At 39.7% G+C, this 27276-nt stretch overlaps 2 protein-coding genes across 5 annotated transcripts in view; both read right to left on the reverse strand.

The window, feature by feature from the left end:
- Nucleotides 1-11753, reverse strand: part of LOC135217870 (uncharacterized) — a 61573-nt gene extending 49820 nt beyond the window's left edge. For both annotated transcript variants that reach the window (XM_064253893.1, XM_064253892.1), the window contains exon 1: nucleotides 11634-11753. In XM_064253893.1, coding sequence (XP_064109963.1) covers nucleotides 11634-11654 — 21 coding nt within the window. In that variant the 5' untranslated portion in view covers nucleotides 11655-11753. The remainder of the gene's footprint in view (nucleotides 1-11633) is intronic.
- Nucleotides 11754-19305: 7552 nt separating this feature from the next.
- On the reverse strand, nucleotides 19306-26703 carry LOC135217988 (choline trimethylamine-lyase-like). Of its 3 annotated transcripts, XM_064254119.1 has the most exons (4): nucleotides 26547-26703; nucleotides 21422-24828; nucleotides 21014-21174; nucleotides 19306-20776 (listed from the first exon to the last, which is right to left on the reverse strand). In XM_064254119.1, exons 2-4 carry the CDS (start codon nucleotides 22441-22443, stop codon nucleotides 20619-20621), a joined length of 1341 nt encoding a protein of 446 aa, XP_064110189.1. In that variant the 5' UTR covers nucleotides 22444-24828; nucleotides 26547-26703; the 3' UTR covers nucleotides 19306-20618. The 3 variants fall into 3 exon arrangements, with proteins under 3 accessions (XP_064110189.1, XP_064110187.1, XP_064110188.1); XM_064254117.1 differs by lacking the exons at nucleotides 19306-20776; nucleotides 21014-21174 and having other exon boundaries at nucleotides 22267-24828; XM_064254118.1 differs by lacking the exons at nucleotides 19306-20776; nucleotides 21014-21174; nucleotides 26547-26703 and adding an exon at nucleotides 26524-26544 and having other exon boundaries at nucleotides 22267-24828.
- Nucleotides 26704-27276: the final 573 nt, after the last annotated feature.

The following is a 27276-nucleotide window of genomic DNA, read 5'->3' on the forward strand; positions in this document are numbered from 1 at the left end:
TTCAAAATCCTAACCTGATCTTGCAAGAAACATAGCAGCAGTATATAATAAATTCAGTCAAAACTTATTCTAACTGAAAGACACTCATAACCCTCTCAATCTCAAAGTGTTATTCTATGTGCCTAAGAACAAACATTAGCATAATTAATGACAGGGTCAGGTGGGGTAGTACCGTACATGGGGAAACAATGTACACGTGCTCCTGACAAAAAACTATTAGCTGTATTGTGATGTCACTCCGTTTGAGGAAGAAGAGCATCAACAACAACTCCACCATTTGCTTTTGCCAATCCTGCCACATCTCTATTTACCAGGTAAGAAAATCAAAATTTTGCACGTTCATTGTAATTTTTGGGGGTTCTAATATAGTGTGCCATGACCACGAATATGGCATCATTCATTTGATAGTAGATTTAATGGTGAAAATAGACTTATTTGAGAGAAATAAAGATCAGCTTTTCAAAATTTTTGCCATGTCGACTTTCCTTCTCCCTTGGGTCTGGGAGCTTGGAAGCAGAAGAGGTTTAGGAGCACGAGAGAGACGGTCAGCCGCCCCCTCCACAACACTGTCACTAACATTAAATACACCCACTTTATCAGTTAATCGCTGAATCTGATTGCCCATCGAAGCAAGGGCAGCAAACACTTTCACATACGTACTATTGCGAATCCTTCGTCTCCTCAGATACAGCAGCGGGTGCAGGAGAAACCTGGGGAGAAGGTGCTACAGGTTCTACTTGGGAAGGAACTGGAGAAGAAACAGTAATAGATTCATTCAAGGCTTTGCTAGATGAACCCGATCTTTCACTCGGAGACACTGATCTCCTAACAAGATCTTTCTCCAATCGTTCAACATACTTAGTGAGAGTTTTCCACTCTTTCTCAGTCAAATTCTCACACTCATTGCACTTATTCTCCCAAGTACACACAAATTCTCTACACTTCTTACACACAGTGTTAGGATCTACCGAAGATTTCGGTAGTCTAACTTTACACCCTTCTTTCACACATACTCTAAACACAATACCGGAATCAGACATAATTCAAAGAAAATCCAAAAGCGATTGCCTAGCCAACGTTCCAATACGATACCCAAACAGCAGTCCAAAAGCAGCGAAGTCGGCAAACGAGACTGAAAATCTAGCAGGGAACCCACAACGATGTTGAAGGTTCGGCTGGCAGAGAAAATCTGATGAAAATGGGAATGGTTCCAAGCACCAGTGCCACGGAAGCAGGGTGGTGATCACCTGAACTACCGGTAAACTAGCTGTTGTCGCGAGTTTTGAAAATTTCTGCCAGTGCGACAGAGAATATAGCTATATATATACCTGCCAGGTAAGTGTCATGCATAAAAACATGTTTTACACCTTCCGCTAATATATGGCAATATAATTAAGTACCCTGAATTAATAATTAAGGCACTTTACTTAGAAAATTTTCAATTTCCTCAGTATTAGTTGTAAATATACGAACACATATCGCTGGCTTAGCCAAAGAGTTATGAAAGAAGCCCCTCCCACTCCTCTCTTTCTTACTCTGTCTGATACTTATGAATAGAATAGTGTACTACCATATGTTTTTTTTACGTCTTAAAATGTACACCAACTACCATTTATTACTGATTACTTTTCATAAAGCCATTTGTTATGTTTTTATTTATCATGTACCTTTCTTACCTATTTCCATGAGAATGGTGTGGTAGTGGCAACTTTTAATTATTATTGGAGATATAAATATGGAAGGAAAAAAACTGATCATAGTTTATTTAAAAGTAAGATCACTATATAGATTATTTTATTATATAGATCCAATAAAGTATGTACAATATATAAAGAAATTTTATAGATTTTGAAGTAAATTTTTGCAGAAACCATGAAAACAGCATAGACATACAAAATAAAAAACTGATGGATAAATATATTAAAGCTTATTAATTGCAGGACAATATATATACACACATATAAGGATATTTCAGCTCACTCCCCATCACTGTCTAAAACCAGATCGTCCTCGTCATCACTGGCGATGTTGACAACGACTGGATCTATGCAATCCCGGATGTTGTCAGTAAGCCAGTATTGGTTCTCAAAACCTTGACTTCTTTGGACTGCTCCTTCCCACACCTGTTTAGTGACAGCAAGCCTTGCTTCCTCCAGTCTGGCCTTTAAGTCTGCCCTGCTGAAATGCCGTAACGACGAACATACATTTACTAGCTTCACATGCGCCCATACCTGCTCGATGGCATCGAGTTCAGGATGGGCGTGTGGAAGCCGGACGACAATATAAACAAACATGATATTGTTAAGATACAATAAAGTTTTTATACATACTTACCTGGCAGATATATACTTAGCTATAGACTCCGTCGTCCCGACAGAATTCAAAACTCGGCACACGCTACCGGTAGGTCAGGTGATCTACCATTGTTCCCGCCGCTGTGGGTGGCGGAATCCCAACCATTCCCGTTTTCTGAGCCAGATTTTCTCTTACACCTGTCTCCTGAGGGGAGGCTGGGTGGGCCCTTCAATCGTATATATCTGCCAGGTAAGTATGTATAAAACTTTATTGTATCTTAAAACAATATCATTTTTTATAACATGCGACTTTACCCGGCAGATATATACTTAGCTGATTGACACCCTTGGTGGAGGGCAAGAGACAGCTATATATATATAAACAAAATTCTAATAACGGGAAAACAACAATTGTTGTAGGATATCAATCCTTGGTTCTTACCTGTTTTTGGGTTTGGGGGCTGAAGACTTCATGATTACTGTCATTTAGTCTGCCTGCCTCAAGAGCTTCAGTGAGGTAAACCACACCTATGACCGAACAGCCCTTCTGGATCATGTCAATGGGGGCTAGCCCGCTTACGCGACAGAACCTGCATGGATCGTACCAATGGGGCTTACCCGCTTACATGGCAGAGCCTGACCTGTATCTTATCAATGGGGGCTAGCCTCTTACATGACAGAGCTTTAGGCTTTACATAAGGCACAACGAGGAGACCAAAAGTTAATCCCGACCACCTGACCTCTCTAACCATGTTAAATCTAAGAACTGAAAAAGGGTTCTTCCTATACCCTCTTTCAGTCAACCATAAAAACCAAACAAACACCATAATGTTAAAATTACATAACCTAACTAATTAGGATTAACCTCAGCTCCTCCTACCCAGCACTAAATCCGCGGACAACATATGCTCCCAGTGAAAAGCACTTCTCATAAGTAACTCTCACATCCTTTAGATAGTGAGAGGCGAACACGAGTTACACTTCCAATACGTGGATTCAATTAGATTTTGAAGGGACCACGTTTTATGAAAAGCCATTGAGGTTGCTATGGCCCTCACTTCGTGTGCTTTTTCCCACCTGAGGAGTTTAAATTGTTCTTCACCACATTTAAGATGCTTCTTAATAAAACGTCTTTTATGAAAACGTAAAAGGGCGTTTTTCGCTATTGTCTTGTAGGATCTTTGACCGAACACCAAAGACTTTCCTGCGTACCTCCAAAAGAGGACTTTCTTTGTAGATAAAATTTTAGCGCTCTTACTGGACAAAGGGTCTTTTCCTTTTCTTCCCCCGTAAGAGAAGAGAGTGCCTTCACTTCGAAGCTTCTAGCCACGGTTTTGATGGGTTTTCGTTCTTGGCTAAGAAGAGAGGCTTAAAAGAGCAAATTGCAGCCTCCTTCTTAAACCCCACTCTGCCTCTAACGCTTGAAGTTCACTCACCCTTTTTTGCCGTGGCTAAGGCGAACAGGAATAGAGATTTCCTCGTCAAAATCCTAAAAGAACAATTATTGGAAGGTACGAATCTTTCAGACATCAAGTAATGCAGCACTATATCCAAGTTCCAACTGGGATTTTTATTAATCTGACTTTTTGAGGTCTCGAAAGACCTAATAAGGTCATGTAGATCCTTATTGTCCGACACCTCCAGACCCCTATGCCTAAACACCGAGGCCAGCATACTTCTATACCCCTTGATCGTAGATACCGCTAGGCCACACTTTCTTCTCAGGTAAAGAAGAAAATTTGCAATGTCGGTTTATAGGTACTGGAAGAGGATAGCTCATGCGTCCTGCACCATCTTCTAAACACTTCCCACTTCGATTGGTACACCCGTAATGTGGATGGTCTCCTGGCTCTTGCGATTGCTTTTGAAGCTTCGCGAGAAAACCCCCTCGCTCTAACGAGTCCTTCGATAGTCTGAAGGCAGTCAGACTTAGAGCGGGGAGGTTTTTGTGATACCTGTCGAGTGGGGTTGTTTGAGAAGATCGCTCCTTAGTGGGAGCGATCTGGGAAGATCCACTATCCACTCCAGCAACTCTGTCACCCAATCTAGGGCTGGCCAAAAGGGGGCGATCAAAGTTAATTTCGTTCCTCTGATGGAGGCAAACTTTCTTATTACTTCCCCTACCAGTTTGAAGGGGGGGGGGGAAAAGCGTACCCGTCTATTTCCATTCCCTTCCAGTCCATGAGGAGACCGTCTATCGCTATTGCTCTTGGATCCGCGCTGGGGGAGACAATAATTCTCCAACCTCTTGTTCCAGTTGGTTGCGAACAAGTCCACGTTCGGCCTTCCCCATAACCCCCATAACTGATCGCACACTTGAGGGTGGAGAGTCCATTCGGTGGGGAGCACTTGGTCTCTTCTGCTTAGCAGATCCGCTCGAACATTTCTCTCTCCCATGAATAAATCTCGTTAGAAGAGAGATCTGCTTCTCTTGCGCCCAAAGCAACAACTCCTCGCTGTCATCGTAAAGGGAGAATGAATGAGTTCCCCCTTGCTTCCTGATATATGCTAGGGCTGTCGTGTGTCTGATTGACCTGAATGATCGATCCTAATATCTGTTCTTGAAAGTGCAAGAGAGCTAGGTGAATGGCTTTCAGTTCCTTTTTGTTTATGTGCCAGGACACCTGCGCTCCTTCCCAGGTTCCCGACACTTTCTTGCGAATCAACGTCGCTCCCCACCCACCTACGTCCGATGCGTCTGCAAACAACGCTCGGAGAGGGCTCTTTATATGCAAGGATATTCCTTGACCGAGTTTCTTCGGGTCTAACCACCACCGAAGATCTTGTTTGACCTTGTCCCGTTATCCTGAATGACTCTTCGAGTTCCTGATAACTTTGATCCCAGTTCTCCTTTTTCAGATAATACTGAAGTGGTCTTAGGTGCAGTCTCCCTAGGGAAACGAACTGTTCCAACGAGGAAATGGTTCCCAGCAAACTCATCCATTCCCTCGCGGAACAATGTTCTTTCCCTAGAAAATCCCGACACTTTTGTAAGGCAGCGTTCTATCTCTCTGTTGACGGAGACGCTAGAAACCCGCCCCGAGAATCCATCCGAATCCCCAGATAAACTATGTTCTGCTGGGGGATCCAACTGGGACTTCTCGAGTTGACTAGGAGTCCCAATGACTGCGTCATCTTTAATGTCGAAAGGTCCTCCAGACACTGTTGCTTCGACTTTGTGCTCGTATTAGCCAGTCGTCAAATACATCGAAATTCTGATCCCCTCTAAATGTAGCCAATGAGCCACATTCCTTAGGATACCCGTGAAGACTTGCGGGGCCGTCGAAAGTCCGAAGCAAAGCGCTCGAAATTGAAACACTCTTCCCTGTGACATGAATCTTAGGTATTTCCTTGATGCCGGATGAAATTGGCACATGGAAATATGCATCTTGAAGGTCCAGGGATACCATCCAGTCCCCTGGACGAAGAGCAGAAAGTACAGAGGAAGAGGTCTCCATCGAGAACTTCTTCTTGATCACAAAGACGTTCAGCGCACTTACGTCCAGAAACCGGCCTCCACCCGCCCGAGGCTTTTGGTACCAGGAATAGACGGTTGTAGAAACTGGTGAATGGAGATCTTGAACCGGTTCTATTGCCCTTTTCTGCAACATAAGTTCTACTGCTTGCAGGAGAGCTTGACTCTTGACAGGATCGTTGTATCTCGCTGTTAACTCCCTTGGAGTTCTTGTTAAGGAGGATATTCCCTGAAGGGGATGAGGTATCCTCTCTCGAGGATCGAGAGGGTCCAGCTGTCCGCCCCTCTCTTCGCCCAGACTCTGGCAAATTTCGACAGTCTGGCGCCTACTTGCTATCTGGAGGACTTCTTCTTCATTTTGCCTTCCCCTGCAGGTCTCCTGGGAAGGTCTTCCTCTGGTATCCGTCTTCTACCTCTAAAAGGGGTTCTTGATGAGGAGAAGGCTCCTCGAAAGGGCTTTGCTGAAGAGGTGCTTTATCCTTCTTTTGAAAAGGAACCGCCGGCTTGAACCTCTTTGCTGACTGTGTCAGTAAACATCCTGTGTGGCTTTTCCAGCTAAAGATTTTGCGACATCCCTCACCGTGTCCTGTGGGAAAAGGTGGTTCGAAAGCGGCGAATATAGCAAGGCCGACCTCTGTAGAGGAGATACTGACTTGGACAGGAAAGACCCATACACTGCTCTCTTTTCAAAACTCCCGATCCAAAAAGAGCAGCCACTTCCACCGAACCGTCCATCACCGCTCTGTCCAGACACGATAACACACTCGATAATTCTTCCATCGTGACAAATTCGGGATCTTGGGCTCTCTTCGCAAGGGCTCCCAAAGCCCAGTCCATAAAATTAAATACTTCGAGCGTCCTAAAGAGTCCCTTTAGTAGATGGTCCAGTTCACACATCCCCCAAGTAGCTTTTGCTGATAGTAGAGCGCGCCTCCTTGAGGAATCTACTAAGGAAGCGTAATCTGCGTCTGCCGATGATGGCAGTCCTAAGCCCATGGTTCCTGGGTATCGTACCATCTTCCAGGTTTACCCGTCAACTTTGAAGGGGGGCATGAAAAAACAGTCTTGCCCGCCTCTCTTTTATTCTTAAGCCATTCTCCAAATCCTTTGAACGCTTTTTTCATACTAAGGGCTGGACGCATTTTTACAAATGAGGATGCCTTTGGAGACTTCGTGCTCGATAGCAAAGATCCTGGTGAGGGCGGATCCGCTGGTTGCAGCTTATCTCCGAACTCCTGCAACAACAACAAGGACAATCTCTTATAATCAGAGACTACCACTCCACAGGTAATTCTTCATCCGAGACTTCTTCTAATTCTCCGGCTGCCGGGGATCCTTTCGGAGAAGAGCGGTTCTTAGTTGTCGAGGGACTTCTGTCAAACGAAGAAGAACGTCGTCCGTGTGACAAATCCTTGCTACTACAAGGCGCAATAGCTCTTAAACGCACGAGATCTTTCTCTCAGGTCACCTGTTTCCTACCAGGTGAAGGGCTCCTACTCTCCGAAGAACTCATAAAGTGCGAAGGGGTCTTACTCTGACCTAAGCTCGTACAAGGCGCCTGGCGCCTACTCGACTCCTGACGCCTGCTCGACTCCTCTGGTCGTCTGATAGACTCCTGGCGCCTACCCGACTCCTGACGCCTGCTCGACTCCTGAAGCCTGCTTGATTCCTGGCGCCTGCTTGGACTCCTGGCGCTTGTCGTGACTCCTTGTAGGCTCTTGACGCCTCTCACAAGACTCCTGGCGTCTGTTAGGCTCCATACGCCGTAATATTCTTGGCGCCTACTAGGTTCTGTGTTTCTCACAAGCTCCTGCTTCTTAGGCTCTTGACGCCTATCCTGATCCTCAGAAGAGGAGTCCGACTCCTGACTTCTCCTAAGAGACGTAGCTGACCGCTTGCTCTGCGAGCGGCTACCGCTGGGAACTTTCTTCCTATAGATAGGAGAGGATCGTTTAAAGGGAGAACGAGAGAGTCTCTCCGGAGACGAGCGCCTGCTAGAGTGAGGAACTTCTCTCCTACCAGGAGAAGATAATTTTGATCTCTTCACTGGAAGGGAGGAGTCTTTCCTTCGAGACGAATCCTTATGTAGAGCGCCTACCAAGGAGGATATTTGCTCCTGTAGATTAAGCAGGAAAAGCTTTGTCGGATCTTGAGGCGCTGGAGACGGTCTTCTCGCCCTCTACTAGTCGAAGGAAAATCCAAAATCCCTGGAAATCGCTCTGGGCTTGAATCAAAAGCGTCTCCTTTCGGCGCTACCCACGATCTCTTCAGAGGACGAGACTTCGAAGCAGAGCTCCATCCACGCCTGGACGAGGAGGAGTCCGACGCAGAAAAACACTCTTCCAGGATGCCTTTTCTACGGCTATCCAAGGCAGCCTGGGTCGATACTTCAGGGTCTGCCAGGGACGACCTGATCGTTGGGGATGCTCCACATCCTCCCTGCGGCTTTTGACATTCCTCCTCCCCTGGTCCTGGGAGTTTGGAATCGGTCTAGGCCTAGGAGCAATGCGGAGCCGATCAGACTCCCCCTCCACTGCACTGGGGTCACTGTATTCACTGGTCACTCTTACCTTGTGTTACCATGGCTTTAAGCTGCTCCTGAAGCTCCCTGATCGAGGATCTCATTTTTTCCATTTCTGAAAATGAATCCTTAGATTCAACACAGGGAGAAGGGGCTGAGGTTATGGGAGAAACATCATCTAGTTTGTTAATCTCTGATTCAGGCTCAAAAGAACAAGATCTAACTCGGGAGCTTCTAGCTGACGCTTTCCTAGCTCCTATCCTTCTCTCTTTTCTTAATATAAGAAGCTAAATCCTTCCATCCTTGCTCCGAAAGCCCTTCACATTCAGCACAAGTTCTATCAACCGCACATTCAGAACCTCTACATTTACTACAAAGCGTTTGTAGGATCTACCTCTGCTTTAAACAACCTAGTTCTGCATTCTTCCCTTGCACAAACCCTAAACAACTTAGGTGTACTTTAACTTCATCCATCTTAATAGAAAAAACCCAAATCCAAGTCCTAATCCAGTCCAAAAATAAGAGTATGCCAATCCCGAGAATAAACAAGAGTACTTCAACCAAATGAGTCCAACCAATTCTCGGCAAAAGAGCAGAATTCCAATCAGGAGAGACCAAACAACAGTTGTTGCCGGCCTCAGCGACAGAGAAAATCTGGCTCAGAAAACGGGAATGGTTGGGATTCCGCCACCCAGCGGCGGGGAATGGTAGATCACCTGACCTACCGGTAGCGTGTGCCGCGAGTTTTGAATTCTGTCGGGACGACGGAGGAAAGTCTATAGCTAAGTATATATCTGCCGGGTAAGTCGCATGTATAAAACTAAACAGCTTGTAACTACTGCCCTCTAATTTTCAGCGGGAATATTTTCCAGTATATATATACTCTAAATAGGACCGCAAGAGGTCATAATAATCTCCCAAAATAATAAAACACAAATAAACTTTATTGCATAAACTAATTTGGATACATAAAACAATAATCCATAAAGTAATTTAAAAATGTAAAACACTATACGTCATGATCGTAGTACGGTACACTTTCATTCATATTTTGTTAAAAGGGAGAGAAAGAAGTGGGCGGGCCATCTTTCCTAATGGTGTCTGAAAGTCTCAGTCAAATGCAAAGAAAATTGGAAATGTTCAAGAGTAAAGTGCCATTATTAATAATTTTAGATACTTACGTTATATTGCCATACATTAGCGGAAGGTCTAAAACATGTTGGGCCAAAATTTCAAGAAGATACAATTGATATTTAAATAGATATTTAAGAAAACCAATGCATCGCAGGCCTTGAAATGGTCAGTAGTTATGCTTACACAAATATAGATTTACAATTTTCTCAAATCCTGACACCGGAGATGGGCATCAGTCGCGACTTCTTGTGTGAGAAACGGAGCTAAAGACCTCTACTCTCCTTTCGAAGTAAGTATTTTCTCCAAAGTTAGAAATTAAGGCCAAATTTTAAGATTTAAACAGAGGGTAGTGAAAAGGGTGGCTACGGCAGTGGAAATCTCATACCGCAAAACGCTTTATGAAAATTTTTAGCTTACAACACTAAAAAATGTTTCGAAGATTGACGCCATCTTGATGTTTACGGAGTCGCTTGTGTCAACAAACTTCCCATTTCCTGTGCTAAATCTGCACACCACTTGTACCCATAGACGCTGGGGCACTTTCATCACAACAATCGTAAACCAACCTCTTACCAGCACTTATTCAAGGGGACTACGGCATTCTTTGCGGCGTTTTGCGCTCTTCAATTGTTTATCAGTGTTGTCAATTGGTATGTGTTTACCCTCCAAACTAGGTATAAGACTTACACAAAACTGGGGAAATAAGTGAAATTAGCGTATCTATTTGTATTATATATATACGTACATATTACAGCAATTTTATCATTAACTGCATTACTATGACAACTAGAATTCATCGAAACAGTTTGTAAATGCATCGGCGTATGTGTGACGCTCCACTAGATTGGAAACGATGAGTCATTTTTCCTCACGTCGTCTGCTCGTAAGTATACATCCGAAACATTTGTAATTTTGGGGGGTTAATTTGGTTGGCAAAACAAAAAAAAGGGATAATAGACCCTGAATTAAATAAACATTTTGAAGTAAAGTTAAACTAAATATTGAGTAAAGTAAAAAACAATTATGGGAATAAAGCTTTGCATCTCATAATCAGTGTTGTCGTCTGCTGCTCGTAACTGTGTTTGCGGAGTGAGTGCTTAGGAACCAGGAACCACAGCGTGGTTCAAGTGCACTGTGGAGTGAATTAAGACCAAAATGTGTATAATTACAATCAAATAAGCACTGTGGAGTTTCAGTTGTGATGGCAGTAAGGATAAAAACCACCGATTACAAGGTAAGAATGAATTCAGTTCCAACCATAACCCCGGGAATAACAAGTTTCATACTTTCACTAATATAGGCAACAAAATGTTGTTTTATTGTGCTGATTACAACTGCAATCTTGAGTAAGATCAATAAACGTTACATATATACGCTAACATTGTTCAAATGAGTGCTGGGAAGGCTGGGGAAAGATGGTGGCCGTCACTGATGAGAACCGTCCACGCAAAACGTAGCCGCCATATTGGATTTCAAAACTGCCTTGAAAACATATTTTACGAAGAGCTCACATGCTTATTTTAGTTCGTGTGGGGCTTTCATATATCACATTATGTTGACGAAACTTCAGTCTTTTAAATGGTATGCTTAGAGTTGCAATTGTATTCTTGTTTCACCAATTAAATATCAAGTGAATAAGACCCGTCCACCGTGATGAGGGTTGGCCTGCCGTGGTGTTCTACCCTATGTCTATCCCCTAAGACATTGGTATTTCTGCTACCTAGTAGTAGTTATTTGTATGTCCCCAACTTTATTTTTTCCGACAAAAAATCTCCTACTAGCCTACCTAGTTCGGTTCGTTAATTTTTTTTTTTATTTTGTAATCTCCCCTTCTTTAACCAGATAGGTAGGTAAAATAATTCATTTTTCATCGTTTTGATAAATCTGTGTTCTAATCTTCACTTTATTTTGTTTGTTTGTATGGTGCTTTTACGTTGCATGGAACCAGTGGTTATTCAGCAACGGATTCTTCAATTTAAGTACTAGTAGCTAGGGTATTGATGCAGTGAATTTGGACCCTTAAAACTGTAGGACTAGGTAGCTAGGTACCTACTTTTTTTAGCCTCAGGTCCCTTTCTTTCCTTTCATTCTGATTCTGTACCATATAAAAAGCATGGCAAAGTTATGTTAACTGTTCTGTTAAATCAATCTAATGTAATGATACTACTGTCATTGTTTAAATGCCAATTATAAAACAAGTTCACCACACCTGTTTGAAGGAAGCCTCCATGGTAGTCAGTTCGGCAGTAGTAGTAGTAGGCAGGTTTCGTAATTGGAACGGCTCCTTACTTGTTTTAATCTTCCTTTGCTCGTTTTTGTTTAAGCTTATTATCTCTGCAATGAAATATATATATATATATATATATATATATATATATATATAGATATTATATATATATATATATATATATAATATATTAATTCCGTCCTATTTTCAATTTATTCTTCCTATAGATCTGTAAATAGAAGGTTCTTTCTATTTTGCTGTCATTTGTCACAGAGATTCGGCTGTTTAGTTGAGGGTAATTTATGATTTATAAAAATTCGGCTATCAAACTATCAAACCAATCCAGAAAATAAATGGGATGAAGTACAAGTATCTAAAGGTATAATTGGAAAAAACCACAGTCGCTCTAAGAAGTAATCGGTAGAGGATGGACAGCAAAACGAAAGAAAGAAAAGTATGAGGTTGAATGATAATGACATTGTTGGATAGCTTGCCATCTGTTGAGACGTGATTTAAAATACGGAACTTAAAACCTTGTCAGTTCTTACTCTGGGCTCTACCTGAGGTTGTAAGTCTGAATTAAGGCTTCTCCCGTGGTGTTTCCTGTTTTGTTTTATATCTTATTTACATCATATGTTCAATTTCCATATATTTGTTTATTTTTAGGGTAATATGCGCGTGATCATTTCCGGAACTGGATGTTTTGTGCGTGTGTTTATGTCTTAATCGAAGTGTGTTAATATAACTTGAACAATGCTTAATTTTTGCTTTGCCTTTCGTTGTGTTGTTACGAACTCCACTGAACACATAGGCTGTGTTGACTAGAGAACCTAGGACCTAACAAAACACCTTTGGAAATGCCTACGGTGCACCACGTGAAGTGTGCTGAAGTTGTTACTCCATTACTAGGTTAAAAAATTAAATTATCTTAAGTACTTTTCGTGAAAGTTTCCAGTAAAATCGTAGGCAATTTGAGTTCCTTAAAAACCTTTAGGAAACTTTTGCTAAAGTATACGATGAGGATGACTTATCACAAAATCAACGACTTCTTATATTTGACAGGTTATCCATAATTAATTATGAGCAAATTTACTGGTTAGCAGTAATTTTTTTTATAATTTATTTTAACCAGACCACTGAGTTGATATTAACTCTCCTAGGGCTGGCCCGAAGGATTAGACATGTCATTTAAAATCTTTATAAATTATCATTAAAAATAAATAGATAAATATTTACTATCTGGAATATATTATAAATTACTATATATTATATTTTATCGTATAAATGATTAAATTTAAGGAATTTTAAAATATTAAAAAGTGAAAATTTGTCACTTTCTGATAATATTTCTTTAAAAGAATATCTTCTGAATAATATGCCTCTTTGGATTTTATATTTTGGACAGATTTTAAAAATATGTTTTACTGTCATTTGTACATTACATATTTCGCACATAGGTACAGGGGCATGGGGGTTACTCATTAGGTAACCATGTGTCAGTTTAGAGTGACCAATTCTTAGCCGTGTCAATATTACTGAATTCTTGTGGCATTTCTGATAGGATGATGGCCACGGGTCTACGGTTTCTTTTATTTCTCTTAATTTATTGTTAGGATGGTTTTCCCCCCAGTTCATTTGCCATTTTTTCTTAATCACCGATTTACTGTATCTAATATAATTTTCCAGTGGCAATAATTCTGCTGATATTGGGAGTGTTCTAGCCTCTTTTGCATAGGTGTCTGCTTTTTCATTGCCTTCTAATCCTATATGAGATGGTATCCAACATAGAGTAACAGATATCTTTTGTCTTTTCATTTCATGTAATGTATGTCTAATTTCATTTACAATTTTGTTTTTTGGAGTATAAGAGTTTATTGCATTTATTGAACTTAGTGAATCGCTAAAGATGGTTACTTCACTAAACTGGTTTTCAGATATAGTTGTTAATACTGTTTTTATTGCTTGTAATTCAGCAGTGAATACTGATGCTTTGCTTTGTAAGGAGGCTTGGATCTTAATATTGTTTCCGTAAACAGCGAATCCAACTCCCATATCATCTTTGGAACCATCAGTATATATGTGATTATTATTGTGTATCTTGATATGTTCCAGAGCATATTGTTTCACAGCAAGGGGATTATTCAATTTATTAATTGGTATTGTACACAATTTGCTACATATCTGGGGAGCACTTATCAACCATGGAGGCATTATTTTGCTAAAATTGTAAAATTTAATATTATAAAGGTCATTGTCATAAAATAATCTATTAGCTCTAACAGGGAAGGATGGGATAATTTTTGTATTCCAGAAACAATCTGGATCTTTAAATAAATCTTTGGTTTTTGCTGGACTATTTACAATTTTTAAAGCTCTGCACATCGTTGTTATTTTGAATCTATAAGATAGTGACATTTCTCCACTTTCTACAATCAACGATTGGACTGGTGATGATTTGAATGCTCCAGTGGCTAAACGAAGCCCAAGATGATGCATTGGGTCTAGCATTTTGAGAGTTGTCTCACTAGCAGAGCTATAAATTGGACTGCCATATTCTAATATTGGTAGAACTGTAGCCTTATAAAGTTTCAATAATGTTTCTCTATCAGCACCCCATGAAGTGTGCGCTAATTTTTTAAATATATTTAAAGCTTTCAAGGCCTTTGCTTTGGTATGTCTTACATGGGCCTTCCAGTTCAAATGATTGTCAAAATATAGGCCTAAGAATTTGACTTCTGGATAAAAATGGATGGGAGTGTTATTCATGGTAAGAGATATAACTTGATTTTTGAGCCAGAGCTGATCCTTATAAAATGTTATTGCTTGTGTTTTTTCAACAGAAAATTTAAATCCAACAGATAATGCCCATTGTTCAATTTTAGCTATGGAGATATTTAAAATTCTTTGGATGTGGCGTAGGTTGTTTGAAGTGTAAAAAATGGCAAAATCATCAAATATAATCTGTTGTTTACATCTTTTGGAAGCATTTTAACAATATTATTGATTGCTAATGCAAATAATGTGCTGCTTAGTACGCTGCCTTGTGGGATGCCTTCTTTTATTTCAAATGTTTCTGATAATACTGTTTCAATTTTAGTCTGGAATGTTCTTTCTGTTAGGAAATTTCGTATAAAAATTGGGAGTTCACCCCTTACATTTATGTCATATAGAGATTTTAAGATTGAATATCTCCATGTTGTATCATAAGCCTTTTGAATGTCGAATAACACTGCGACAGTAATTTTCTTTTGTACAAATCCTCTTTTGATTTGATCTTCTAGTGATGTTAATGAGTTTAATGTTGAATGATTTTTCCTACTTCCAGATTGAGTTGCTGCTAGAACTTTATTTTTCTCTAAATACCATATAAGTCTATTATTTACCATCTTTTCCATGAGTTTACAAAGACAACTAGTTAGTGATATAGGTCTATAATTATTCACTGATGTTGGATCTTTGCCAGGTTTGGGTATAGGAATTACAATAGCATGTTTCCATGCTTTGGGAAGTAGTTTCTTTTTCCATAGGTGATTATAAACTTTTAATAAGTATTTTTTGGCTTTAGTGTTCAGATGTATAAGGAGTTCAAAAGAGATATTATCCTTTCCTGGGGCAGAGTTACTACAAGTTTTTAGCGCAGCATCAAATTCTTCTAATGTAAATGGGACATTGTAGTATAATTGTTGACTTGTTTCAAAATTTCATTATATGTTTCTCTTCATTCTTTTTTCTAATGCGAAAATGTTCATCTAAATTCAAGCTATTACCTACTGATTCTAGGTGGCGACCTATTATATTTGATATTTCTTTTAAATCACGAACTCTTTTTCCCATTATGTAATATTGGGGATCTAGGTGATCGACTATATTTGCCATTAATTTTTCTAAATCTATCCCACATTTGTTTAACAGTGTCACCTGAGAAGTCTGCGACGTAATTATGCCAAGATGATTTCCTATTACTAATAACTTTTTTCCTGAATTGAGCAGATATCTTATTCAATAAAGGTTTGATATAATCAATTTCCATAGCTATTAATACTAACCCTTTCAATGTATATCTATTACTTTTATATAATTTGTTATATCTTTGGTTTAGTCTGTCTAATCGTCTACTCATCTTGTGCTTCAGTATGATAATATCTGAAAGTTCTCTAGACCACCATGGAACAGGATTTATTTTTGGCTTTCAAGTTGTCATTGGTATTGATTCATTTCCAGAACTAATTACGAAATCTGTAAAATATGAATTAATTTCATTGTGATCATTGTTACTTTGGAAAGGGGAAACATTTTTGGTAATTAAATCATACTTTTCCCAATCAGCTTTTTTAAAATTAAATTTTGGTACAAATTGTTGTTGATTATCTTCAAGACATGTGATTACGATTGGGTAGTGATCACTGGTATAAAGGTCATCCAGAGTATTCCATTCTAATCTGTCTACTAACGAAGTGGAACAAATAGACAGGTCTACAGATGATAGGGTCCCATGAGTTTTTGAAAAGTATGTTGGGATTTCATTTTCATTCAAACAACAGTAGTTGTAATTAAGTATTAGGTTTTCTATGTCTTTACCTGCTCTATCTGCGTCGATGGTACTGGCATCCCATAAAGGGTGGTGAGCATTAAAATCACCTAAAACTAAAATTGGCTCATTGAACTGTGATAAAATATTTGATAATTGAGCCATATCATAATTTTCATAAGGTTGATTATATAGACTGCAGACTAAAATGCTAGTTTTGTTTATCATATGCAGGCGAATTGAAGATATTTGAAATGAATTATTGTTAACTGTAACTTTATCATAGGTTACACGGTTATGAACATATATTGCTGTTCCTAACTTGCCTTCTCCTGAAACGGAGGATGCCAGAAAGTAATTACATATTGATGGGACTGGATTATTAACGTGTTGCAAACATATGCACATTGGTTCATGTTGCTTTAGGAGTCTTTGTATTTCACCCAAGTGCATTCGTGTTTTCAGACCGTTTATGTTCCATTGGATAATAGTATAATTGAATGGAACGAAAGTTAAAAGATTATTTTGTATAGTTGGTTTTATATATATATATAAATAAATAAAAAAAACTTTGGGTAATTATTCACTTAATTAGCTTTAATTTTCTTTTTGGGTTTTTGAAATTTCTGTGTTATCTTCTGATTCAGTGGTGAATTTAATTCCTTCTTGTTAGGCTAAGAAATTGTCTAACACTGCTATTTTACTCTCACGATAGTATTGTAAGTGTCTAATACACATACAATCTTTGGTATGTAATTCTAGCTGGCTTGAGATATTATCTTTTCTAGCTAAGAAATTCCTTATCACGTTTATCAATTTTTCTTTATTTAAAGGTTTCGTTTCTTTGCAATCTTGCAAAAAACATGTATGGCATCACACCGTTCATGGTGAGATTCGGTTGGAGGTGTTACGCCTTCTGGGATACACTGCTGACATTCACAATTATCGTTTTGTCTTCCTTGGACTGATTGAAATTTGTCTTTAAATTTTCTTGGAAAGACTGGCGAAGGGTTTAGTTCTTCAGATTTACTTTGAAAAACTATAGAAGAATTCACTACTTTAAATTTACTTGGAAAGACTGGTGAAGGACTTATTTCATCATTATTATCTAAATTAGGGGATGTTTTCCTGTTGATTTTAGGCATTTTCTTCTTCTTGATGTCATTAGTATTAATTTGAGTTTTTGAGGGGGAAATTATTTCTCTTTCTCGTTTTCTTCTTGTTTGGTCAGCATGCTCTCCATTTCCAGTGTCTAGAGATGGCAATTCTTCATCTTTCATTAGTACGTCATAAGGGTTGCTTATTGATACTGTATTGCTAGATTCTCCAAGAGATTTTTTGTTAATTTCTAAGTTTGATGACCTTGTTGTTTGTTTTTCGTTAATTTTTCCAGGTATTATAAAATGTTTCTTGGGCATTTCTTTTTATACAGCGTCTCGATATGATTTATTTCTAGCAGGGTCCATTAAACCTCTTGATTTTAATTCTTGCTTTCCTTCTGGAATTGACATGCCAGACCTGCTTATTAGTAGTTTTAATTCAGTGTTATATATGTAGAATGGGCATATCTTTGATCTCGCATGATGGTCTTGTCCACAATTACAACATTTGGAAATGCCACAGTTCCAGGTGGTTTCGTGATCTTCTGAAGCACAGAATGCACAAATTGGTTCATTTCTACATTTGTTTTTTGTATGTCCATACTTAGAGCAATTTGTGCATTGAAGAGGCTTTGGTACATGGGGTAATACCTCTCTTCTCTGGCCTTCTATTTTAATATTAGGTGGAAGAGTCTGCCCTTCAAATTTAATTTTTGCTATTCTCAATTTTTTTCCCTGCTGTCTTTTATTTGGGATTTCATATACTTTTACGTTTTCAATATTAGGATATCTAATTTTTAATGAGTTCAATAACAATGTCTCATCTGGTAGGCCATCACAATCATTATTGGGTGGTAACATTACTGTTCCCTCAATGCTGTTCAACTTGTCATGTCTTTCGACCGTGACATTTATCCCATTCATATTATTAAGCATTTGATAATTTTCTGATTGAAGTTTTGTGATAGCTTCCACTATCCATTCTTTTCTTGTTATAGATCTAAATGTCATTTCTTTGGTCGGGTACTGAGCTAATAAAATATTTTCAAATTTAGCAGCGGTAAGCTCGGTTTCTGTTTTAAAAACCAAGTATCTTGGCCAAGTGCCATATCCAAATAATGAGTCAAAGTGTACCAATGTAGGATCTGCTCTGTATTTAGGTCGTCTGTTTCGAAAACTGTTCATATTTTCATTTTTTTCATTTGTTACTGGAGGAATTTCTTTTTGTGGCATTAAGTATGGTTCCATAGTTATTATATTTGATTCGGGTATGGATCTAGAATCATTGTTTACTTCTTTGTTTACACTTTCCTGAGCCAGTTCCAAGTCCATTCCAGGGTGGTCAACAATGGGGGTTAATGTATCATCCATAGATACGAGTACTGTATTATTTCAGCCAGGTAGTCCTCCGCCCACCACATTCCTCAGTAAAACGGAGCCCAACAAGGGAGGGATGTGTTATGCGACTTTTAGTGGCCACCCCTAGAGGCTACAACCTGGTTATACACATGGCTCCCAGAACTTGAGGCGTCATCAGTCCGTCGAGATCAGACCCAGCTCTGGGGGCCATGTTTGACTTAAGACTTTCCCCTCGCTCGGGCACGTCAGGTACTCGAATTCTACGGATGGAGAGACATGTCAGTCCTCTTCACCTTCCATCAAATCAGAGGAGCAGTCAGAGCCGTAATCCAATGTAGGTCGAAGGTTGTCTACTAATGGTCACTTGTGACAGGGGAAGAAGTTAAGGATTGAAAATAGGAGAAGGCTCAAAAGTAGACCGAGCTTAGTCTGGATGCTCAGAACTGGCCTGTGTAGCATGGTTAGACCTGCCAGGGTAGAGCACTACTCCGCTACTGTAGCCCAGTTCATCCTTGCACCACACAAGCCCCACCACCACATCAAGGTGCCGGGCCACTGGTGGGGTTAGCAGTAATGGAGATGAACTGAATTGACAAGATTATTTTTCTCAAAAGAATTCTTCAACCGATGTGTTGACTACGTATATGGTGGATAAAAATACTTCGAATAGTGAAAACCATATAATTTTTAAACAATCTTTCTCAAAAGCATATGTGAGAAACAAGTAAAATCCACATTAAATAGCAATGTTTTCTGTAACCCATCGCCTTGTGGCATACATATTCAGGCTACAAGTTTATATGAGATGGTCTGGTACAAGAGAATGGTGAAAGTGAAGCTTATTTTGTTGCTGTTTGTCATTTCATCTTCAAAGCTCATCTGAAGTTTCAATCAAATTTAGGATTATGCAGCAAACCCCCACCCGATTTATTTTTACATTTTTCTTCTCAGGTTCACCTTCTTGTTTTAAACCCCCTTGCCAGCCACCACTCTCTTGACTTTGACAACAATCACACCACGTTTTCGCCTTTTCTGTGTTGGGGGGCGGTTGGTGGGAGACGCTAAATTTCTTGCATTCAGTCGCCCATTCTTATCTCGCATTCACAGCCTTTGTCGAAAGTCGGCAAATTAAAACATGCTCTCAGGATGAGTTCCATTAGCCAAATTACTATCAGAGGATTACGCTCTTAGCAACGGCGTTGATGCAAACATTTTGTCTTTTGACTTTGACAACAATCACACCTCGTTTTCGCCTTTTCTGTGCTGGGGGGCGGTTGGTGGGAGACGCTAAATTTCTTGCATTCAGTCGCCCATTCTTATGTCGCGTTCACAGCCTTTGTCGAAAGTTGGCAAATTAAAACATGCTCTCAGGATGAATTCCATTAGCCAAATTACTATCAGAGGATTACGCTCTTAGCAACGGCGTTGATGCAAACATTTTGACCAAATTACATCACATTTATGTCAAAGGGGCGTTAATCTCAATCAGGCAGTTGCAACAGAAAGACAAATACGGATATACCAATTCCAAAGTCAACGTTTCTTATGAAATTAAAAGAAAAATCCCCTGGCCTTTGAAATTTCAAACCTCAATTCTTCATATGAACATTTTTATGTAGGAGGTTTGGTTATTTACTGTATGTTATCTAATATTCTGATAGCGTAAGTTTTCAGAAAAGCATGATACAGATTATCTTTTTCTTTGACAATGACTCATAATATGTTTTTAGGACCTCTGCTAATGAGCCTTAACATCAGAGTAGAATTTCACCCACACTGCAATTTACGCAGCCTGCAAACGCTATTCGGCTCTTAAGGTACGATTCATGATCGATTACATACCTTGATGATATAACATTAATAAAGTTTGCTATATGTTACAGAAAAAAGGGGATTCAAATAGCATAAGACGAGTATCAACCCAACAGACAAACTGAAGCCGAGCTTGCAATCAGATGCGAGCTGAATTTCAGTGTGGGTCTAGACAGCAAAATAAGGTCTGCGTCTATGTTGCTCCTGATGGGCGTCGAACATTGCGGTAAAGAACTCTGTCCAGCCACCCATGCGAACGCGGAGCAGTCCATATTTCTCCGGGAACATCGTTGCTAGTTCATAAGTCTTTTCGTCCGCGCATGTCACTAGAAGGAGAATTAATAATACAGACAGTGGTAATTACGCTCATATAAGCATCCTATTCTTTCAGAAGAAAAATTCATTTGATTGCACGGACTAAATATTTGTGTAAGATTCATATCATATATGCATGAACAATTTGATTGACCAGGTTTCACTTGCCGTGACTTCTAGAAAATCATTACGTAACACTTCGTAAAAACAAGAGGGAAGGTTACGAAAGTACAGTTTCCACTTCTCACCTGTAAGGAGGTTACCCCCTATGCTTCCCTCCTGGTGCGAAAATTTGTAGATTAGACGGATCAAATCATCCAGAGGGAAGTCCTCTGCCACATTCAAGTCGATCTCAGCTCCACAGCTAAAGCCCTTGTTGATCGAAGGGTGGTCCCAGTTCTGTAGTGCTCTGCAAAGTGAAAATAAGCCATTGACTTCATTTAGATGCAAGAAATTTTAAGCATTTCATAAGCCTAGGGCTTGTACCTCTCTAGCATGATTTCTGATGTCTGTTAGCATCTTGCCAACAAAGTTTATTTCCAGTATACTGATGATGAATGCAACTTTCTTTTTGACAGCACTAAAGCCAAAGATTGTCAGCAAGATGGTAAAATGTACCAGAAAACATTAATTTAAGATGTTAGTCTTGAGCTTACTTGAAGACATCTGAATACGGAGGGTTTGGTGCGAGGTCTTGAGCAGTGGGGGATGGGCTGAAGTCAGAGGCTATTGGCATGCTCTCTCGACGACCGTCAGCCGATGCTCCACAAGACAGTCCCCAACCTACATATCCTTCAAACGTTCCACTGCCAGGGGTGAAAAGGAACTCAAAAGGAGTATTAGTCTCTGGATCTGTGTATTTTTCTCTGAGTTCTTTCAGTTTCTTCACAAACGGCCTATCTTCATCTTGATTGTACACAACATCATCAAACGTTTCGATGATGAGGTCAGATAGCCAAGCCACAAGTTCCCTAATCTCTGCATTATCAGCAGCTGCTTCTGTGCCAAATTTCTCGAAGGACAGGGCATGCTGACGTAGAACTCCAAACTGATCTTTCCGTTCTTTAGTGCGAATAGGCCCAGCTATGTCATCAACGAAAGGTTCTTGCAGTTGAAAACCCCAGTCACATTTCAAACAAACAAGTAGTTCAGACAGGCTTACAACAGCAGTGGCGTCTTCAAAACACATCTTTTTTATGGCATACAGTGAATCTATACATGTTGAGAAACCAACGAACATGCAGCTTAAAATGTGATATTGTGATCCACCATTGTACAGATCCCTCCCTGTTTCCAAACAGCCACCAACGACAGGAGAAAGAAGGGGTGTAGGGCAGTATTTCCATATGTTTCCATAGTTTTGTATAACTCCAAACAGATTACCCTCCAGTTTAATTTTGAGGTGTTTTGCAAATATTTCTTTGAATTTCTCAAATGTTGTGATAGTATTAGGGTGAGGAGTTGTGAAAGAAGCTGCTTGACCCTTCAAGAAATTAGGCCCTGACTGAGCATAGAGGGTCCCCTGGTTCATAGTTAACTCAATGATTTGGGGCAAAGGGATGTAGGTGAATGCAAATTCTGATTTTCCACCTATCATTGGCTCATAACATCCGTCACACCCATAATCACGGGCGTCTGAGAGAGGCATAGGCACACTCAACTTACTTCCTGCTTTCATAAGTCCAGGAATAAGTCTTTCATCGTGAGGCAAAATTGGATGGGCACCACCACTTTTAGCAAAGCTTTGGCTGCTTCTACGATCATATCAGCAGAGAGACCATCATGCAAACGCAGTGAGAGACAAGGGGCATTGAGTGGTAGTCTCTTTGCAGCTTTCAAGCATAGCATTGTTATCTTGTTGGAAGCTGGTTTGGCTTCACCATTTTGCGCTTTGTAGCCACCAATCGTTAACTGTTGAACCCACTGGTTGATAGAATCGCCATTAGGAAATTGTCCATTACTAGCATAGGGAACTGCAACATTTCCCCACTGGGTTAAATCAACAATGTTATGACGATTTACCAAAACTCGTTCACTAAGTTTAATCCAGAAACAGTCAATGATCTCTTGGGCCTCATCGACTGAGCATGAGTTTTGATAAGGCTCAAGAAATTGGTCAAATCTTCCTACTGCAACTGGTTCACCTATCAAATGCAAACAGCAGTGGAGGGTAAAGATCATCTGGACTGCCTCAAGGAGTGTCTCAGGGGGTTCATGGGCTAACTTTTGCATGCGCTGAGAAATAGCCTCGAAGTTCTTCAGCTCTGATTTGGAGTACTCCCTTGCCAGTGATGACAGATGAGCAGCTAATTTTGCATAATTTTCCATATACATCTGCATTCCTTCAAATGCCATGATGCAAGATTCAAAAAAAATTCTTGCTTTTCTACTGAGAGTCCTTCCTTTGTCTTTCTTTCTTTGAGATCTTCAAGCAGGCCGTCAAGACCAAGTCTGAGTAATTTATCATGCTGGGGTATGATGTGACCTACACCTGAGACTTCGCTAAGGCCCATTAAAAAGGCGCTCATTCTCTCATCATCATTTAGATAGTTCATAACAACTTTTCCCAAACCGAGAGAAAACCGAGGCATCCTTCCAACAATAAGTTCCCTTGGGTGAATATTGAAGAGATCGGCTTTAAATCCATAAAACTCTGACGGATTGATTGTGACATCATTTGTGGTGAAAACTTCTCCCAGTGACTTTTTAATGGCGAGGCCTTTGCGTATAGGGATAGAGGCATCATTAAAATATTCTTCATCTGGCTTCAGCACGTCTTGTAGACTTGGAATTTCGGGCGCAGTCTGCAGCCTGAACCAGTGGTGGTTCCACTGTTCAAAAGTATAGCCTAGTAGACTCAGAACTCGTGCGGTCGGAGCCTCATCATTCTCATAATGACCATTGGTCATTGCATGCATGTAATACTTTTGGTTGTAAAACATATATCCATTTTTACTGGTCACATCCCAGTGGGGATCCAGATCTACTTTGCAGACTCCAGGGGTATCTATATCTAACTCTTGCCTACTTGGGACATACCAAAAGGTACCTTCTAAAGGAATGAGATCACTAATCAGTTCATCAACAGTTATTTCCCCGTTAGGAGAAAACATTTGCACTCCAGCTAAGTGTTCTAACAACTCTACGAAAAGAGTAGTGGACTTGGTTATGGAGAGATAGAAAACACCTTCCTCTCGGCCATGGCCGGTCTTCGACTTTCCATAAGGAAGAGACTGTCGAAAAACGCGCCTGAATCCCTTAAGTATGTTGCATGGGGGAGGAAAGTCATCAACGTGATGGGCCCTATTGATATGACGTCTCTCATAGTTAGATGGTATGATTGTCTGGGTCATCACTCGCCTGCCAATCATGTCCTCCTTCTGCGTCTTGGACTTTGTGCCGACAACATCCCAGTTGATTTCAAATTTTTGTGTCATCATGTACGTCCCCCCTGGCATGCCTTTACCGATTTCATTAATCAGAATGTGCTGATTTGTTGACACTTCATCAGAGAAGTTGCCAATACCCTCTCGGAATAGTCCTCCGATGATGTTCGTGTTTCCGTGCTCAACAGACTCTGTAATCGAGACTGTCGCCACACAATGCTTACAGTTATTTTCCATCATCTCCTTTAATATGCATAGAAGCTGATTAGAATGACTAAGAACATCCGATTTTATGTAAAAGAAAACATCACCTGGTGTTGATATAAATTTCTTGGAATTTCTTGTCAAGTATTTTGACTTAGGCCGCTTTTCCAGAGGTACAGGGCATCCCCATAGATTCCAAAGTTCAGGATCAAAAGCCACGAGGACACGGGTTCTCCCATGCATCGAGTGTGCTAGTTCTTTGAGTCGCTTCACAACCTTCATTATTTCTGTTTTGGTGGAACGGTCCTTGGCGCTCAGGATAATGTTGACGAATTTGCCATAATTGTGACGGAAGTCAAACAGACCTAGCTGAGTATAGTTGTTAGGCCGATCTTTGCCATCTTCTGGTTGGGAGCTTTGTTTCTCATACGGGCAATTCCCGACTCTTGCCATCTTTTAGGTATCTTAGAACCCTGAAAAGCACGAAAGAATGAATAAGTGCACGAGAAAAGTATTGATGGGCAATAGTGAGTGATCTGGGGAACTAGATAAATTACAAGAATTTACGATAAGGATAACTGATTCCAGAAACGTAGGAAAAGGGGAGATTAGGTGTTTGCAGGTAGTCGTATTGTTATGATACATAGACCAACGCATACAATTGTTTGAACTAATGATTAGTTTAAGCATTTGAGTGAACTCTCAACCATTTTGAACATTATATTTTATGGATAATCCATAACTGAACTAATTAAACATTATTTATGAAAAGAACCAAGTGATGTCAAAATTTAAAGTAGATAGTTTAGGCTACTCACCCTTGAAAAAAAAAAAAACTCACGTTACCCATAATGGTCTACTTTATCTTCCAAACATTAACCAGCGAGGTTAAATATATCTGATGATTTTAAGCACAAGACTGGTTGGAGATGGAACTTTGTAAGGGGAATACCTGGGCATTTGAATTTTGGAAGCGATTTTATGCGAGGAGACCACAGTATATTAGAAGCAGTCCGTTGCCCCAAATTTTACCGGAACATTCTTTTGAAAGAGGGTTTCATACGTGGCCATTGTATAAGCATTAGCTGCCACAAATGAAATTTCTTGAATGATTACCACCTGGAAGAGTAGTGTGATCAGTGCACCTCACTTAGTGCATTGTAGGCACTGCTTAAGGTTCTTTGCAGCGAACCTTCTCCCCATATCTGCAACTCCTTACATTTCGTCCCCTCTCCTGACAACTGCGTCATAGTGCAACTCCGAGGTTTTCCTCCTGTTATACCTTTTAACATTTTTGCTTTTGAATTTCTTTGGGGTGACCGTAAAAAAATCGTAAACAAAACTCTGTAAATATAAATATAGATTATGACCCCCAAGAAATATTATTCGTAAAGAACGACCCCCGAAAACCAACCCCAATCTAGGAAAGATCCCATTTTTCTTTCATATGGGTTGGTAATTGCAAAATGTACTTTTCAATTATTTCTTCGGAATTATGCATAAAGTTTCGAAAGATGTCAACGGAGGCTGCTAACCTTTCGTAAGGCACTTTCTAAGCCTTTTCGTTCGTTTCTTGTCCATTATTTTGACGAGAGAACATTTGGACGACTGATTGAAAACATGACCTAATTGATAATGCAATATGATAACTTTTTATCATAATTAGTTCCACGTATTGTTGAATGTATTTAATGTAAATGCTACACACACACACACATATATATATATATATATGTGTGTGTATATAATATTATGATATAATATATTATATATATTACTATATATAATATATTATATCTCTATATATAATAATAAATCCATTATTATATATATATATTATATATATATATAATATATATATAATCCAACGTCTGGTATGGATAATATGCATACACAACGAAGGTGCATATTTGAATTTAGAACGCTGTAACATTAGGGATGAGTAATATTGATATCTAAGGCTAGAAAAGTCTGAGGACTGTCGTACCACACAAACTGTCACCTACATGGGTTCAGTAATAAATTTTCATTTTTTTAAAGGATAAAATAATGCAGGATTCACTAAAAACCAAATAGAGCAAAGGTATCAAGAACTATACATTATTTTCTTAGCTAAGACGGATGATTTCGCAATTTGTGAAAGAAGAGGTAAAGTTTGTAAAGATTACTTTTGAGAAACGTGACGACTTACTTGCTCGAGGTACAGAACTGTCAAGATTCACCTCTCTCACTATCAGACGTCCAACCGTCTCCGGCTCAGACGAACTAATGCCAAGGATGTTACGATTACGAACTTACTAAGCCACTCTAGAGATAAAGTGAGCCCCGCCTCCCGCTCCTGATCAAAGGCGTGACCATTGCCACAACATTACCGGTATGTTCGTACGGGCTATTTTGTATCGTTTCTTACTCGTCCAAAGAGCCTCTCTCACTGAAACGTTGGGTAATTCGTTGAGCAGAGGAAATCCCAAAGCACATCCCTTCCTAAAAACCTGCCGTAATGCGTATATCCTGGCCTCGTTGCTGTCCACTGAAAGTGCGAGATTTAGTTCTTGTAGAACATATTCTAATAACGCACGTTACTATGACAATATGATTCTATTTTTAAGTAATATTCTGCTCCTGTAAATTTCAGGGTAGATTTCACCTAGGTCTAAACTTATTTACTACTGGTCCAATGGGTCCAAACCGTAAAGAAAGTTTAGTGTACGAAGCAAAATGGCCTTTGGTTTTTATTCCTTTGAACCAAAAAGAGTTATATCACACAACAATTTTCTAGTATTGGTATTCTCTAGTAAATTAATATAAAGCAAACATGAACTCGGTCATTGCTGAGACAAAGGAGACATATAATTTTAGTGAGACAGATAATGCCTTATAATCTGAGATTAGAAAAGTCGTGGCATCAACGAATGCACAAA

This window comes from Macrobrachium nipponense, chromosome 9 (genome assembly GCF_015104395.2).
Source record: "Macrobrachium nipponense isolate FS-2020 chromosome 9, ASM1510439v2, whole genome shotgun sequence".
Classification (NCBI taxonomy): domain Eukaryota; kingdom Metazoa; phylum Arthropoda; class Malacostraca; order Decapoda; family Palaemonidae; genus Macrobrachium; species Macrobrachium nipponense.